A 13,515-nucleotide genomic window follows, 5' to 3' on the forward strand; every position below is an offset into this window, starting at 1 on the left:
AGCATTTCAATGCATAAATGTCCCGACATGTTGTGCAAATGACGAACTGGAAACTTGAAACTACGTCATTGCTGATACAACGTCACTTTCCTTTTCTAGCTGGCTTGGTGATATGCTGAAGGATACACAGCTAACAAGAAAGAATTTCACCAGTGTAAAAATCAAAGAATAGCTTCGCAAACCAATCATAAAGTCAAATAACAAATAACAATGGAAAAATTTGACCCCCCTGACCCCCCTTCACGTCCACGCGCGTCTCGCAGACATACAGATTACACTCGCGATTTCGGTTGTTTGTGTGTGTAAATAACGGTTAATCCAACTAACAGAACAACATAAACAACAACAACGTCCTTTTGGGGGCAGAGCCACTGCACAGGTCTGCATAACGCGCCTTCTCAAAACCGGAGCCAGTGGCAGCTGCTACAGTATTACAAGAACAATGTCAACACAGGACAGCGCACAGCTTTAGTTTTTTAATCTGGAGCTGTGACACAGCTGCTATAAGTTTAAATCTGACAACGTGACATTACAGTATTAATTTCTCATTATTGAGCAGCGTGACTTTCACTCCTTTTTGATTTCGCTGTTAAATGGCGAGTCCTGTAGAGCCTCTTCCCCATGTCACTTCAGTTGCTGATAGAATAGCTAGCTACATCTATACAAACACCTACATGATGGTCATATAGTCTCCCAAAATGCCAGGACTAGGCCTTGTTAACATTAATGCCCAATATTTCCTGTCTATCATTTTTAGCACCCGTTTTCTGAGCTTGTGCGACCATACGTACCCTCTGCACGTTTATTTCCGGTTCAAGTGCTAAATTTTAAGCTCAGATAAATAAAATACGACCCTTTATTCTTTATTAGTTTGTAAAACATATTTCTTGATTTTTCAACAGAACCAAAAAAAAAAAAAACGAGAACTTGCCCATTTTCGCGTTTTTCGGTACTGGATTTGAAATAATTACCAAAAAGCTACAAGGACCCTAAACGTTTGGAAATGTTGAGTTAGTTTTAGTGCCAGTCTCCCCTGTTCTTTAAGGACTCGCTTGTATGGCTGAAAACAACTATTGGAGTTTCAAAGATGGCTGCCGAGTAAACAAACTTTGCTAAATCCAGACACCGTGAGCTGGGTGAGTATTAGCTAGTAAACAAAGCATGTAGAGGCCTGAACCCCTACACAGCTGATTTAGATGTGCTTTGATTTAGTGGCTTTCAGTCTACTGCAACACACAAAATCATGGGCAACAGTAAACACTAAAAACGACACGTTTATTTTTAATAGTTACATATTTACAGACGTTAAAACTTCTAAAACGCGGTTAAGGTCATGCACCGTCCATGGGAACTGCATTGCGCCTGCGCCTCAGCTGCTCCAGGGCGGCGACCACCTCCCTCTGCGTGATTACACACCATCGATTGCGCGCTGAGAGACGAGCGGCCTCCTGACTCACTCCCCGGAGCAGGAACTTGGTCGGGGCCCGTGGCTTTTTGACCACCCCAACATCAACAGACTGGGTCTGAGAAACACACGATATAGTCAACAAAGCAAATCTAGAAGGAATAATGTGTTTATAAATCGGTGGCCCAGCAACAGACTCCACCTTACCTCCCTCCTTAGTTTGTAAATGAATACGGCGTGAGCTCGGAGTCTGGCTTTCGCTCTGTTCAGAGCTGAGGACGGCTTATAAACTTTAGGACGGAGCGCTTTCATCGTGACAGTGGAACTGCGACGCTATTGCTTAGGTTTCTTTTAATGCTGGCAGAATCAATGACGGTAATGAGACAGCAGACATCACCAATTGTCCTAATTTCCCTTCACCCGACCCTTTGACCAATAGCTGAGTCCGACGTTCAGTGTTTTTTTTTTTTTTTGTCCCAAATTTGGAGTACAGAGGAGCCTCTGTACTCCTTATATAGCGCACTACGTAAGTCACAAAAGAATGGTATTTGTAACCAAATAGAGCACTAAATGTCCGACAGGGACGCGTACCGTCTATGGCTTAATCCCAAATGTATCCTATGGTCATGTAGTGCACTATTTGGACGCTGAAGCCATAATTTCATGACGTAGGCAGTGCACTATATAGCTAGGGAGTAGGTAGCCATTTGAGGATCAGTGTGTGTGCTGTGTTTGAGCTTGTGTTTTTGGGCAGCGAGAATACTACATTAGATTTATAAAGTTGGGTGGTCATTTTTAACTGGTTTACACGTTATATTTGTCTTTATGACTGTATTCTGCCCTCACTAGCAAGTAGGATGAGCAGATAGCGGAAAGCTAGCTAAGCGGCTATCAAGCTAGCTTACAGTAATAAAATACAGACTTCAAGTTCAAGCCTTTCAATAAAGAGTTATTTGAGACATACAAAGTAAAGATGCCTGTTACGAACTTAAAATTGACCGTAGTTAAACTAGAGCTGCCATAAAAATCTCATATAGCACCAACTAACCTCGCTAGCTTGACGCTAAAATAACTAGCTAGCGATAGCTAACCTAGCTAACTACTATGGTGAACTCACGAGGGACTTTATAGTGCCGCTTTAAAAAACAGATTTATACATTAGCTAGACATTGCTGTGCAATGACAGTGCAATGATTTTCTGTCTGTACCTGACTCTAAGAGTAACCACATTTAAAAGGTTTAAATAAAATGACTTTACTAGCGTAAATAACTGGTGTAGGCTATAAACAGGATCCTGCAGAATATGGGATCGGACTATAGCTAAGGTGAGGAAAAATGTTATAGTGCTATAGACTGTGCTTTGGCATTAAAAGAAAAGACTACTATAGACACAGATTAAAATCCACTTACTTTATTCAAGGGCATAATTAGTATATGAGGAGAACACAAATACCTATAATTAAACATGATATGTTGGCGGGCACAGGGGTGGGTGAGTTGTATTTCAGTTATAAAGCTATTAGCAGTGAAAATACTGGGTTCTGTTAACTTGATATTAATTAGTTGGACATTAGTACATGTACTACATCTACTAGCTACATCTTGATCAGACCTCTTCAGGCACTGAAGAGAAACAGTCTCTTTCCTTTTGTAGCAGTAAACAGGCTAATAAGCTATTAGCCAAGTTGTATGTTGAATTGATGGGCTCAGTGGTGCACAGACTGGCACTGTGTAATTTTAATGTGAGCAGTGTTTAATAATTGTGGCTGACAGGCCACTTGACCAAACCACATGAGTCAATGCATGCTGACTCAAACAAATTTATATTCCTCTGTTTTGGGGGTATTTAAATTTACACAATCATCATGTGCTAGTGTTGCAGTGTCACACCTAACCTAACCTAACCTAACCTAACCCAGCCCCTAAAGGGTCAAAACATCTCACAACATCTGTTGTAAGCATACTTGCTCATGAGATTTTCCAGTTTAAAGACCCGGTAAACCTCTTCTGATGATGATCTTAAAGGTGGGAGTGGTGCTTAATGGAACTTTAAAAAACAAACTAGATTTTTCAGGACTGTTTAGAAATGAATTTAGTTTTTTTTTTTTAACTTATTTTGTGAGTTGGTGAATGCAGAAGGAAGGTAGATAGCCAATGATATTGCTGGGAAGTTAAATATCTTGCAGCTAGGTAACTGAAGTAGCTAACTGTCTTCAAATCATCATTATAATGGAGATAATATATTACTTAAATAACAGAAATTACTATAGTCAGATGAGGAGGACAACAAGCTAAAAGCTAAAGTCATAAATGTACCTACCTGGCTATCTAACTCTTACTTACTTTTTCTGGCTTAAAGGGTAAAAAAAAAACTTGCCTCTGGTGTTCATTTTGTGGTTACTGTTTTCTTCACAATTTTGTTTGATGACTGAGGTAAGAGTTACAGTAATGCTATCTTGGTTGTATTTATTAGCTTATATTAATAGTCTTGGTTGTACTTATTAGCCTATAGCTCAGTGGCTAGGCTAGCAGTCTGGACTGCTTGCCACAATGGTTATAATGCATGCTGGGTATTGTAGTGAGAGAACGCTGATGAACGAAAAACATGAAAACCTGATGTAAAATTCATGGCAGAGCTATAGAATATTGTGCTATAGAATACTGCATAACACTACAAATAACATATTAAACTATTTTTAGGCCAGAATGCCGCTTTAACCTCAATAACCAAAATTAAACCTCCTGGCTTTTTATTCATAAAGAATATTAATAAATAACAATTTATTCATAAAGACCCATTTTCCTTATGGGTACCAGCCAAATGTTTCATCTGTAACTCTAGTGACTGTCAAAATGTCCATATTTTCCATCATACTGGGGGAAATTTTGTTGCCACAAAGACATGGCTATACACATATGCATACAAACAAAACAGTAACAAGACATTAAACTAATTATCACCAATACCTCCCCATCTCTCTAAAGCCTTTTTACCTCTCTTTTCTCAGGTTGCAACCATCTTGCTGTAGACCTAGTGCTTAGGTGTGAGTGCCTGGGTCTGGTCCTGGTCACCTTTCACACTGGGGAGTATTCAAGGCCTTGAGGGCCACCTGACACACCTGGTGAGTTGTAACTAAACTTTCCAAAAAGTGTAACTCCAGACTATTTCAGAACCCCTTTATTATATATTCCTTCCAAATAAGTTTTAAACTTGAGCATTTTAACAAGTAAAGACCCTGGGATGTGTCTCCTAGAAAGATGAGGAAGTAATAGGTTTAATACAACTAAAGTCATTTTAAAAAATTAGGGGCAGTAGTTTTCTTTTGCGGCACAGACACTTGGGTGGTGCTGGTGAGGAAAAGGGAGCTTTGAGTGGTTAAAGGGCTAGGTGCATCATTACAGGCCAAACTTCGCCTCAGGTGCATTTGTTCATGCAGAGCAGCAGTTCCATGCGGATGGCAATGCGGGTGTGCCAGCCCAGAGGTATGATGCGGATGTAGCGGGCCACAATGGGCGGGCGGAGCAGGTTCTGAACTGAGGACGAGCGGTCAGAGTTCCCATAAAACACCTGTGAAGGGGACAGCATGCATATACAGGTCAGTCTATACGGTAGAACAAGGGTTATCAATCCCGATCCTAGAGGGAGTGCAACACTGTTTAATGATTTTCTTGCTCAAACACACCAACTAAACCTCTCACTAGCTGCTGAGTTGAATCAGGTATAGCTGAGTGGGGAAATCACCAAACAATACTTGACAAAGGATGTCCTGGACTGGAGCTGGTACCCCTGCACTAAAATGTGGGATGTAGTTTGTTTCAGTCAGTTTACAATTCATAAAGGGAAGATTCAGGTATTTTGAGAAACTTTAAGAAAGTCATTTTGGTGATAGAATATAATAATGGCTTCTTGATTCTTGGCCTATGACCTGTGTGGCCCATATTTCCTAAAATTCTGTGCCATTTTATTTGAATTCACTCTATCTGAATTGTACAAATATGTACAAAAACAACAACAAAAAAAGGATACATCATTCATTCATGTGCAAAGTTTGAAATGCATCTTACCAAGTGAGAACTGTTTTGGAACCAGACATCTAAAATGCCTCCCTCACATCTTTATTACACCAAATACATTTTCTGATTCCTGACCTATTGTTTGTCGACAGTTTTAGACAGAGTTTTGGCTTAAATCTTATTTTTAAAATGCATGCAGGGCCAAGAAGTTAATTCAAGGCGTAGCAAATACAATGGCTATATTTGCATTATAGACATTGTGGCCCCCGCTTTCTATTACCACTACTAAAAAAGAAATCCGTTACGTTTCTTTACAGTGCTCCATTTCACATCAAACAACTTCATTTACATCTTAGTGTTCTGTAGAAATTTGAAAAATCTGTGGAATTACCCCCCTTTTTTCTATCTGGTGTTTTCATACAGATACCTCACAGGTGGGGTGGATTCAGTTCACTTCCACTGTAACTTTACAACTTTCAGTTGTAGGTACCTTAGCTGACTATGCAGAAAAACAATTATAACCTCTACCCACCCTGTTATTGCCAGTCTGGTCTTTGTAGTAGATCCAGTTGAGGTTCTCATTAGTGCGGTACTGAACGCTGTACTTGGTAATCCACTCATCCGCATCACAGCGCCCTTGGGTCAGGATGCCGGACACCACCCTCGCCTCCTTCAGGTCAATCTGCAGCCACTGGTTGGTGTCCTGGTACTTAGACAACCAGGCACACCTGCAGAGAAAGAGAGAGACATTGTTTTCATTTATGGGTGTGCTAGAGACCTTCTGAACTAGTTCAAATTTGGGTGAGTAGTAGTTAATCTGGGATAAATCCTCCTTACAGCACACTTTGATCTGGAGACTCATCACAGCTGCCTACCAAGAATGTGTCATCTAATGATTGTAACCAGAGTATAAGAACAAGCCAAAGTCAGTTAATTCAGTTGAAGCACTGCGATTTCTATGACTGTGTTTAATATTGTACTATTAGCAAATAATTTCCTTTGAAATGCATTGGGAAGTGTTTATAAGTAGGGCTGGGTATCATTTGACATGTTTTAATACTGTTACCAATACCGATACCTTGACTTCAATAACATTTCCTGAACAATAGGCCTACTTTTTGTGACACGTTCTTTTAAATTGTCATCCTAAAGTGGGTGTGGCTTAATGTGAGGTGCTGGAAGTGGATGTATTTACTGACCATAACAGATTGAGGACTAATTAAAAACCACTGAGATGAATAACTTGCTTATGGAATGTAATTCAGACAATCAATCATCAGCCCAGATTTTGGAATAAGTATGCTTGTTGGCTCACATATGCTGATAAAACTGACTACTTAGGTATTGAAGTTCAGTATTGGATGATACTACACTCTGTAGTAGTGAAGTATTGTAGTATTGAAGTAATTTGATCTTACCATTAAGTATTGAATTTCAGGACCCAGCTCTATTCGTGCCACAAATGCTTAGCCAAAAATGCTTTACACCACTGTAAAGGAAACAGTGGGGAGGTGGCAAAACCAGTGTTGCTAGAAGAAACATAGTGTGTTTCTTAAGTGGTCCACTCACCCAAATCCCTGGTTGTTGAGTCTGGCTTTGCTGGGGGTCCAGGAGGAGAACCAGCCGGTGTACTGGTCTTCATTAGAGCAGCTGACCTGATCTGGAGTGACCGATCCAGCCTCAAAGCCCAAAGGCTTGTGGTATGGGCATTCTGGGGAAAGATAACATAATCAGTCAGTACACAGTACAAACTTTGTTTTAAGCCAGCCTTACATCAAATGACTTTTCAAGCAATTTCACTGTCGCAGACAATTTTCCAATCATGAGAGTTTTGCTAGAGTTGTGGCGTGCTCATGTCATGCCTTTGGTTGTTTGGTGTAAGGTGGTCAGGATAGCCGTCTTAAGGCAGTCTTTTTCTCGTTCTTAAAAAAGCAACCATGTTTATTATTATCAAAAGTTTTTAGTCTTGGCTCATGCAAATAGTAACCCTGCTAGATCCCCAGTCCCCAGGTTTTAGCCTGTGACTAAAACTCTGTGACTAATGCTACATTGTCTCTAGAAGTGAGAGGGTGTCAGACTTCCGTCTTTGTGACATGCGCCCACCCCCCGGGCCCCGACGATGATGGCCGTGAGAGCCGGCAGGAAGGCGGGGCCCGAACACCGAGCGGCGGCGAATCTCGGCGAGGACGGCAGGGAGAGAGCTGCGAGTTGGGGGGGTGATGGCGGGAGGAGGACGACGGTGCCGGCAACAAGGGGCACCAGGGCAAGAAGCGAGTACCGAGCTCCGCCGCCCAGGCCCCGCCCCCTGTTCCGCAGCGAGGCCGCTGCACTACACCTCACGTTCGACCCGGGCGGCCTGGCTGCAAGCTGGGGGCGGTGACAGGGAGGCAGAGCAGCGAGCTCTCGTTCCCTCTCGGCTCGGGTACTCGCCTTTTAAAAAAAGAGCAGAGAGGGAACAGAGCGAGAGAGAGGGACGAGCAGCAGCAAGAAGAGATTGACGAAGAGCTGAAAAGCTTGAGTAAAAAACTGAAAAGTCTAGTAAGTTAAAAGCCACCGAAAAGTGGCCAGTGTAGCATAGAGTTGGTTTGGTTTGGTTTGGTTCGGTTCGGTTCGCTTTGTTTATTTGATGTGTGATTAAAGAAAATGGCTGCTGCAACACTGAACCCTGCCTCAAGCGTCCTCCTTGAGCTCGGGGTAGCACATGCCGTGCTAGGGTCTTTTAAAAGTCTTTTCAGAGTCATCTAGCATGGTTAGCATTAGGTGTCCCCGCTTATTCTCAGAAATGCTTCATTCCTGCTATATTTGACATGAGAATGCGTTCGTCATTGCTGGAACATTGTGGACACAAATGCCGCCAATCACATACAATTCTAATACAAGTAATTGGATTGAAATCTACCTATAACACATGTCTGATAAGATCATGAGAGGGTAAGATTCTACTCTTCGGATAGCTAAGCTTGCCAAGTTAACATTTTAAGCAATTATATGTTGAAATAGTAGCCCAATGTCTAAGAGGTTCTTATGTTCATTTAAAGTACAGGCCACAAATCCTATCCACAAAGGGCCGGTGTCTTCAAACAATTGTTTAGTTATATGAGGTGTGGTCCTGCTTGGCTGATATGAAAACCTACTGCCACACTGGCCCTTTGCAGATAAGATTAGTGACTCCTAATTTAAAGGAATGATTTGCTTCTGTAGTTCAGTGTTGTCCAACCCTGTTCCCAGAAGCCCACTGCCTTGCACTTTGTAGTCTCTTCCCTGTTCTTAACACACCTGATCCAGCAAACTTAAGTGACTGGGTTAAAGCAGGAGAATCACTAAAATATGCAGGGCCGTGGCCCTCCAGAAACAGGGTTGGAAAACACTGCTTTAGTTTAGCTGTGGAGCTAGCAATGAGGCTACCATTGCTAACCAACACCAATTTTCCACATCCAGATTAAGCTTAAGCCTAAACTAAAAAGAACTTCAAATAGTGAATTACCATTGACACTTCATTTAGTCCAAAACTAGGCTTAATTTATGGCTGGGAAACTGACTGTAGAAGCCCATAGTCACCAAGATTCTTTCTGTAATTGTTATCTAAAATGGCTGCCTGCTGCAGTTAGCTACACAGTGAGGTTTTGTTCATTTTTACAGTTCACGGTAAGTCATACTGTGCACTAAACCACATCAACAAGTGCCTGGAAGCAGTTTGAGATAAGTTTTAAATAGTTACAGAAAAGATTTGGGTGACTGTTGACATCTAGTTAGCCTTATAGCTCCAGTGCTAAACTAAAGAAGCAAAATTATGACTGATCAACTTAAGTGGAAAATTGAGCGTGTGATTTTTTGCCCAACTATTCCTTTAATGAGAATCTTCAGAAAAATTTGGAGTTAGTATACACACTTCTCTAGGCAAAACAAAGAAAACATGCAGTCTAATAAATGTAGTTATATTTATTTGACCCCCACCATCTTCCCAATATCTGTCCCAAATTTGACCATGAAATATCTGATCACTCCATCAGTACATCACTGGTTAGTCAGAATTCAGCCGTTCATATCAAAACACATATGAAAATACATAACAATGCAGGCCAACACTAGGAGAACTGTGAAGGAGCAGCATATTTACAAGTAGTCTATTAATCCTCCTGTTTGCAGTGGCCTTGGCTTTCCTCTTTGGCACATGTTGCTGAAAAGCCACTACTTAGTTTAATTCACAAATCATAAGCCTCAGACCAGTCCAGCTCACAGTAAGCCGTTCTTTTTCTGCACAAGAGCAACAATGGATTACAAACTTTACAATCCAGTGCAAGCCCATTGCATGCCTGATGGATGTTGAACAGAATCACATTAATCGTTGAGGGTGGTTCCTCCATGCAGAGTTTTGGGTGGCAAAACAAACATCACTAAGCTTCTCTCTCCAGCTCTGTAATTCCAGTACCATCCGCATGTCTGCATCTCCTTCCTAAAAGCTTTGCTCTAATGCTCCATTTTGATGGAGATCAGCGGCTGTTAGGACTTAACTTCGACAGATGGTTTGCCTTCTCAGCTTAAGCTCCATCTCCACAACTAGCTCTGTTTGTGTTTTTCGGAGACAGACTTTTAACGTGGGCACGTGAAGACAGTGGATGGCCTTGAGTGACATCATTACTGAGGACAAGTTTGGGTGTAAATAGAAATACCATGAAATATGTGTCATACCTTTTAAATCAGAAAACAAGATATGCAAACGTTTGAATAGGTCAAATGACATGTTATGTGTTAAATTCGGCAAATAGTTGTGAGATATTAAACAGTGGGTCCAAAAGTCTGAGACCACTGGTGAAAATGTTTCTATTTTGCATTCCTTTTTAATTGAATACAAAGACTTTTTTTTAAATGCTACTTTTAGCATAGCAATATGAGTGAAAAGTAGAATCTTTGACTGTTTACATGAATTTCAGAATTACTTAGTATTTTGTATGTCCCCCTTTTGCTTTAGTGACTGTGCGGCCATGCTGGCGGGGATGCCATAAGTTTGTGGAAAAGACTCTGACCATTAGATCAAATCCACCTGAAAGTCAACTGAGCAGATAAGAATAGCTCAACCAGTTTGGTCCCTGTAGGTTATGAATAATAAGCTTTAGTATGTGATAAGCCTGAGATTTTGAGGGGTTAAGTACCAAAAGTAGCAGTACTTTGAGTTATAATATTATTTGGATGATTAAGGATGATTATGTTTTTGATGTCTGCGGCCACACAGGTCTCCTTCACAGAACATCAAAATTCTATTATACAAGATCTGTTATAACTCTGGGTACTTAAGTATTTTGTGCTCTTTTTGCAAGTTGTATACAAATAGTATTTTACCAGGAGTACATTACTTTTACTCAAGTACAGAAGTGCTGTACTTCATCCACTCCTGCCATTGGACCCTGTCTACACCACTGACTGGGTTTGTGAAAGCTTATCGCATTGAATGTTGTGAACTGGCTGAAGTGGAATTACATGAGCGTGGGGCTTATAGTTATGTATACGTGCTGTTTTTGGAATTGTGCTTCCAGGAGGGATATTCTGAGCTGTGTAATCTGTGCATCATATTCTGTGTCCTACTCCAACTAATGGGATTATGTATCTACACTTGGTCTCTGCCAATCTCTCTTCCTTTTTTCAGTGTTTATTCACCCTTGTTCAGTTGCACCCTCTGTCATTTCTGTCTTTGTCCCTCTATCTCATTCCGATTTCTCTCTCATATCTCTTTGGCTCTCTTTCACTTCTCTCTCCCTCATTTCTCATTCTCTCTTCCTCCTTTCTCTTTCCAACTTCTTTATGTCTCTCTCTCATATCTATCTCTCTTATATTTCTCTCTTGCCTTAGTCTGTCTCTCTCATTTTTCTCTTTCCTCTCCCACTTTATTCTCTTTATTTTTCTCTTGCACATTTCTCTCTCCGAGTTCAATCTCTCATTTCTCTCTCCCTTATTTTAGTTATTTCTCTCTCTCATTTCACTCTCTCTCTCCCATCTGTCATTATCTGTCTCATTTCTCTTTGTTTTTAATCCCTCCTTTTTGTAGCTTTCTCTCATTTCTATCTCTCATTTCTCTCTCTCACCTCTCTCTCACATATTTCTCTCTCACATATTTCTCTCTCACATTTCTTTCTCTCTCTCTCTCTCTCTCTCTCTCTCTCTCTCTCTCTCTCTCTCTCTCTCAGCAGAAATGGAGCGTGGCTGCCTGATGGCGGTATAGCAGCGGGTGGCCGCGGTGCCACACACAGCCCAGGTGAAGCCGCTACAGAATGATTAATGACTTTCTAGTCCACTGCGAGTGAGGTGGCTGTCCCGGAGCACTCTCATTCACTCACACTCACACACACCCCACACACTGTTTCCCAAGGCCAACAGCTCTGAACAGTGGCAAAGAACAGATCCACCAACACAGCCCATCCATCTCCGTTATCTGTGTCAAGGCGAAACATGGGGGATATTTGAGGCAGTTTCAGCTGAAGATGCTGTTGGGTTTTCAGCTTTTTGGACACCGTCCTAAAGGCTAGGCTTGAGCATTTTTAGGCATGAGCATTTTTAATGAAAGAATGCCATCCAGAGACTGTAAAGGATGTTTAAATCTCTCTCTCACCCGGCATGCACTCCAGTCCACGGCTCCAGCTCGTGCCAGTGGCAATGGAGGTGAACTCGGTGGGTGACTCCCCTCCCTCACAGTCACACTTGCAAGCTTTCATCCAGCTTTCGTTGTCTTCAACACCCTGAAGACATGAGACGTGCAATCAACAGCTATCATACATCACATCACTTCACGACTGGCTTATTTCTCTAATAGATTTGCACCACAGTGTTGACAGTATCAGAAATAAGAAGGAATAATGATTTTTTTAACACACCTGCTGAGAATGAACTCCAATTAGAGCTGCAAGCAAAACAAGAACAAGAAAAATATGATTTCTAAATATTCCAGCATGAGTAATATTGAATGATTTTGGGAATAGAAGAGGTTTTATAAACAACCTACTGAAGAATCAGTTATAATTATTATTTATTTATAAGTTGGTTTTTTAAATAGTTTTAAATATCAGTTATATATATATATATATATATATATATATATATATATATATATATATATATATATATATTCTAAAATAAAATCTTTTACGCAAAAAAAAATAAATAAATAAAAAGGGTTAGGAGAAATATATATATGGGATATATCAATATACAATCATATACAAAAGTTTGAGAACTCCTGTCAAATGACTTGTTTTGTTGAAAATTCAACCCCCCCCCCAAGCATGTTAAATTCAGCAAATACACAGTCATTATGCATTAAAATGTACAGAAGTGTGTTGACATGTATTCTTAAAAAAAAATCAACAAAACATGTAGTTTGAGCAGGGGTGCCCAAACTTTTGCCTACAGCTGTATGTAATATCGAGGTATACAGTACCATACAGTACAATAAGCCAATGTATAGACATTCAGTTATAACAAAAAGTGTCTGGACCTCTGAAGTCAAAAAGGCCACCTACCTTCACCAATCAGCAGCAGAGTGAGGAGGAGAGCGTGCAGGCTTCCGTGCTCCATCTTGCTTCGTGTTTGACTGGTGGACCACCCCAGTGGTGAAGGGACTGGATTACAATAATCCTCCCAGCCCTTATGGCCTTATCTAATACGCTTTATCTCCACAGAGCTCCTCCCTCGGCTGCTGAAGGCCAGCTCATATGGCTGTTCATATCACGGTCCTTCCATCTTCATCATGAGGAGCCAGGTCAAAAACAACCCCCCTGAAGGTCAGCTCAGGCCTGTTACCTCATGTGACCCAATTAACGCTCCATTGCATGTAATTAACTCAAGTCAACCTTGCAGTGTTCTCATGGTGCATATCTCATGTACATGTGATGCCGGTCACTTTGTAGGCTATGGCAGTGTGTCCTCCGCTGTTGGAATTGAACCATTATGAGGTCTCTCATTGGGATGACCCATTTTTACCTTCATGTGTTGATTTTTTCCCCTAAATTTACAGTATGTTTGAAGTTTCACCGAACACATTGTTGCTATTGCGCAAAAAACTTGTCTCCGTTTTTGACATTTTAAAAATTTTTTTTACGCCATTTGAA

General features: G+C 41.0%; 1 protein-coding gene across 1 annotated transcript; it reads right to left on the minus strand.

The window, feature by feature from the left end:
* Positions 1-4,725: 4,725 nt before the first annotated feature.
* Positions 4,726-12,987, minus strand: rs1a (retinoschisin 1a). The gene is made up of 6 exons (XM_036561096.1): positions 12,928-12,987; positions 12,283-12,308; positions 12,021-12,147; positions 6,989-7,130; positions 5,952-6,147; positions 4,726-4,973 (listed from the first exon to the last, which is right to left on the minus strand). The coding sequence occupies exons 1-6, from the start codon at positions 12,980-12,982 to the stop codon at positions 4,821-4,823; spliced, it is 699 nt and encodes a 232-aa protein (XP_036416989.1). The 5' UTR covers positions 12,983-12,987; the 3' UTR covers positions 4,726-4,820.
* Between the last annotated feature and the right edge of the window lie 528 nt (positions 12,988-13,515).

This window comes from Colossoma macropomum, unplaced genomic scaffold, assembly GCF_904425465.1.
Source record: "Colossoma macropomum unplaced genomic scaffold, Colossoma_macropomum, whole genome shotgun sequence".
In the NCBI taxonomy this organism is placed as follows: domain Eukaryota; kingdom Metazoa; phylum Chordata; class Actinopteri; order Characiformes; family Serrasalmidae; genus Colossoma; species Colossoma macropomum.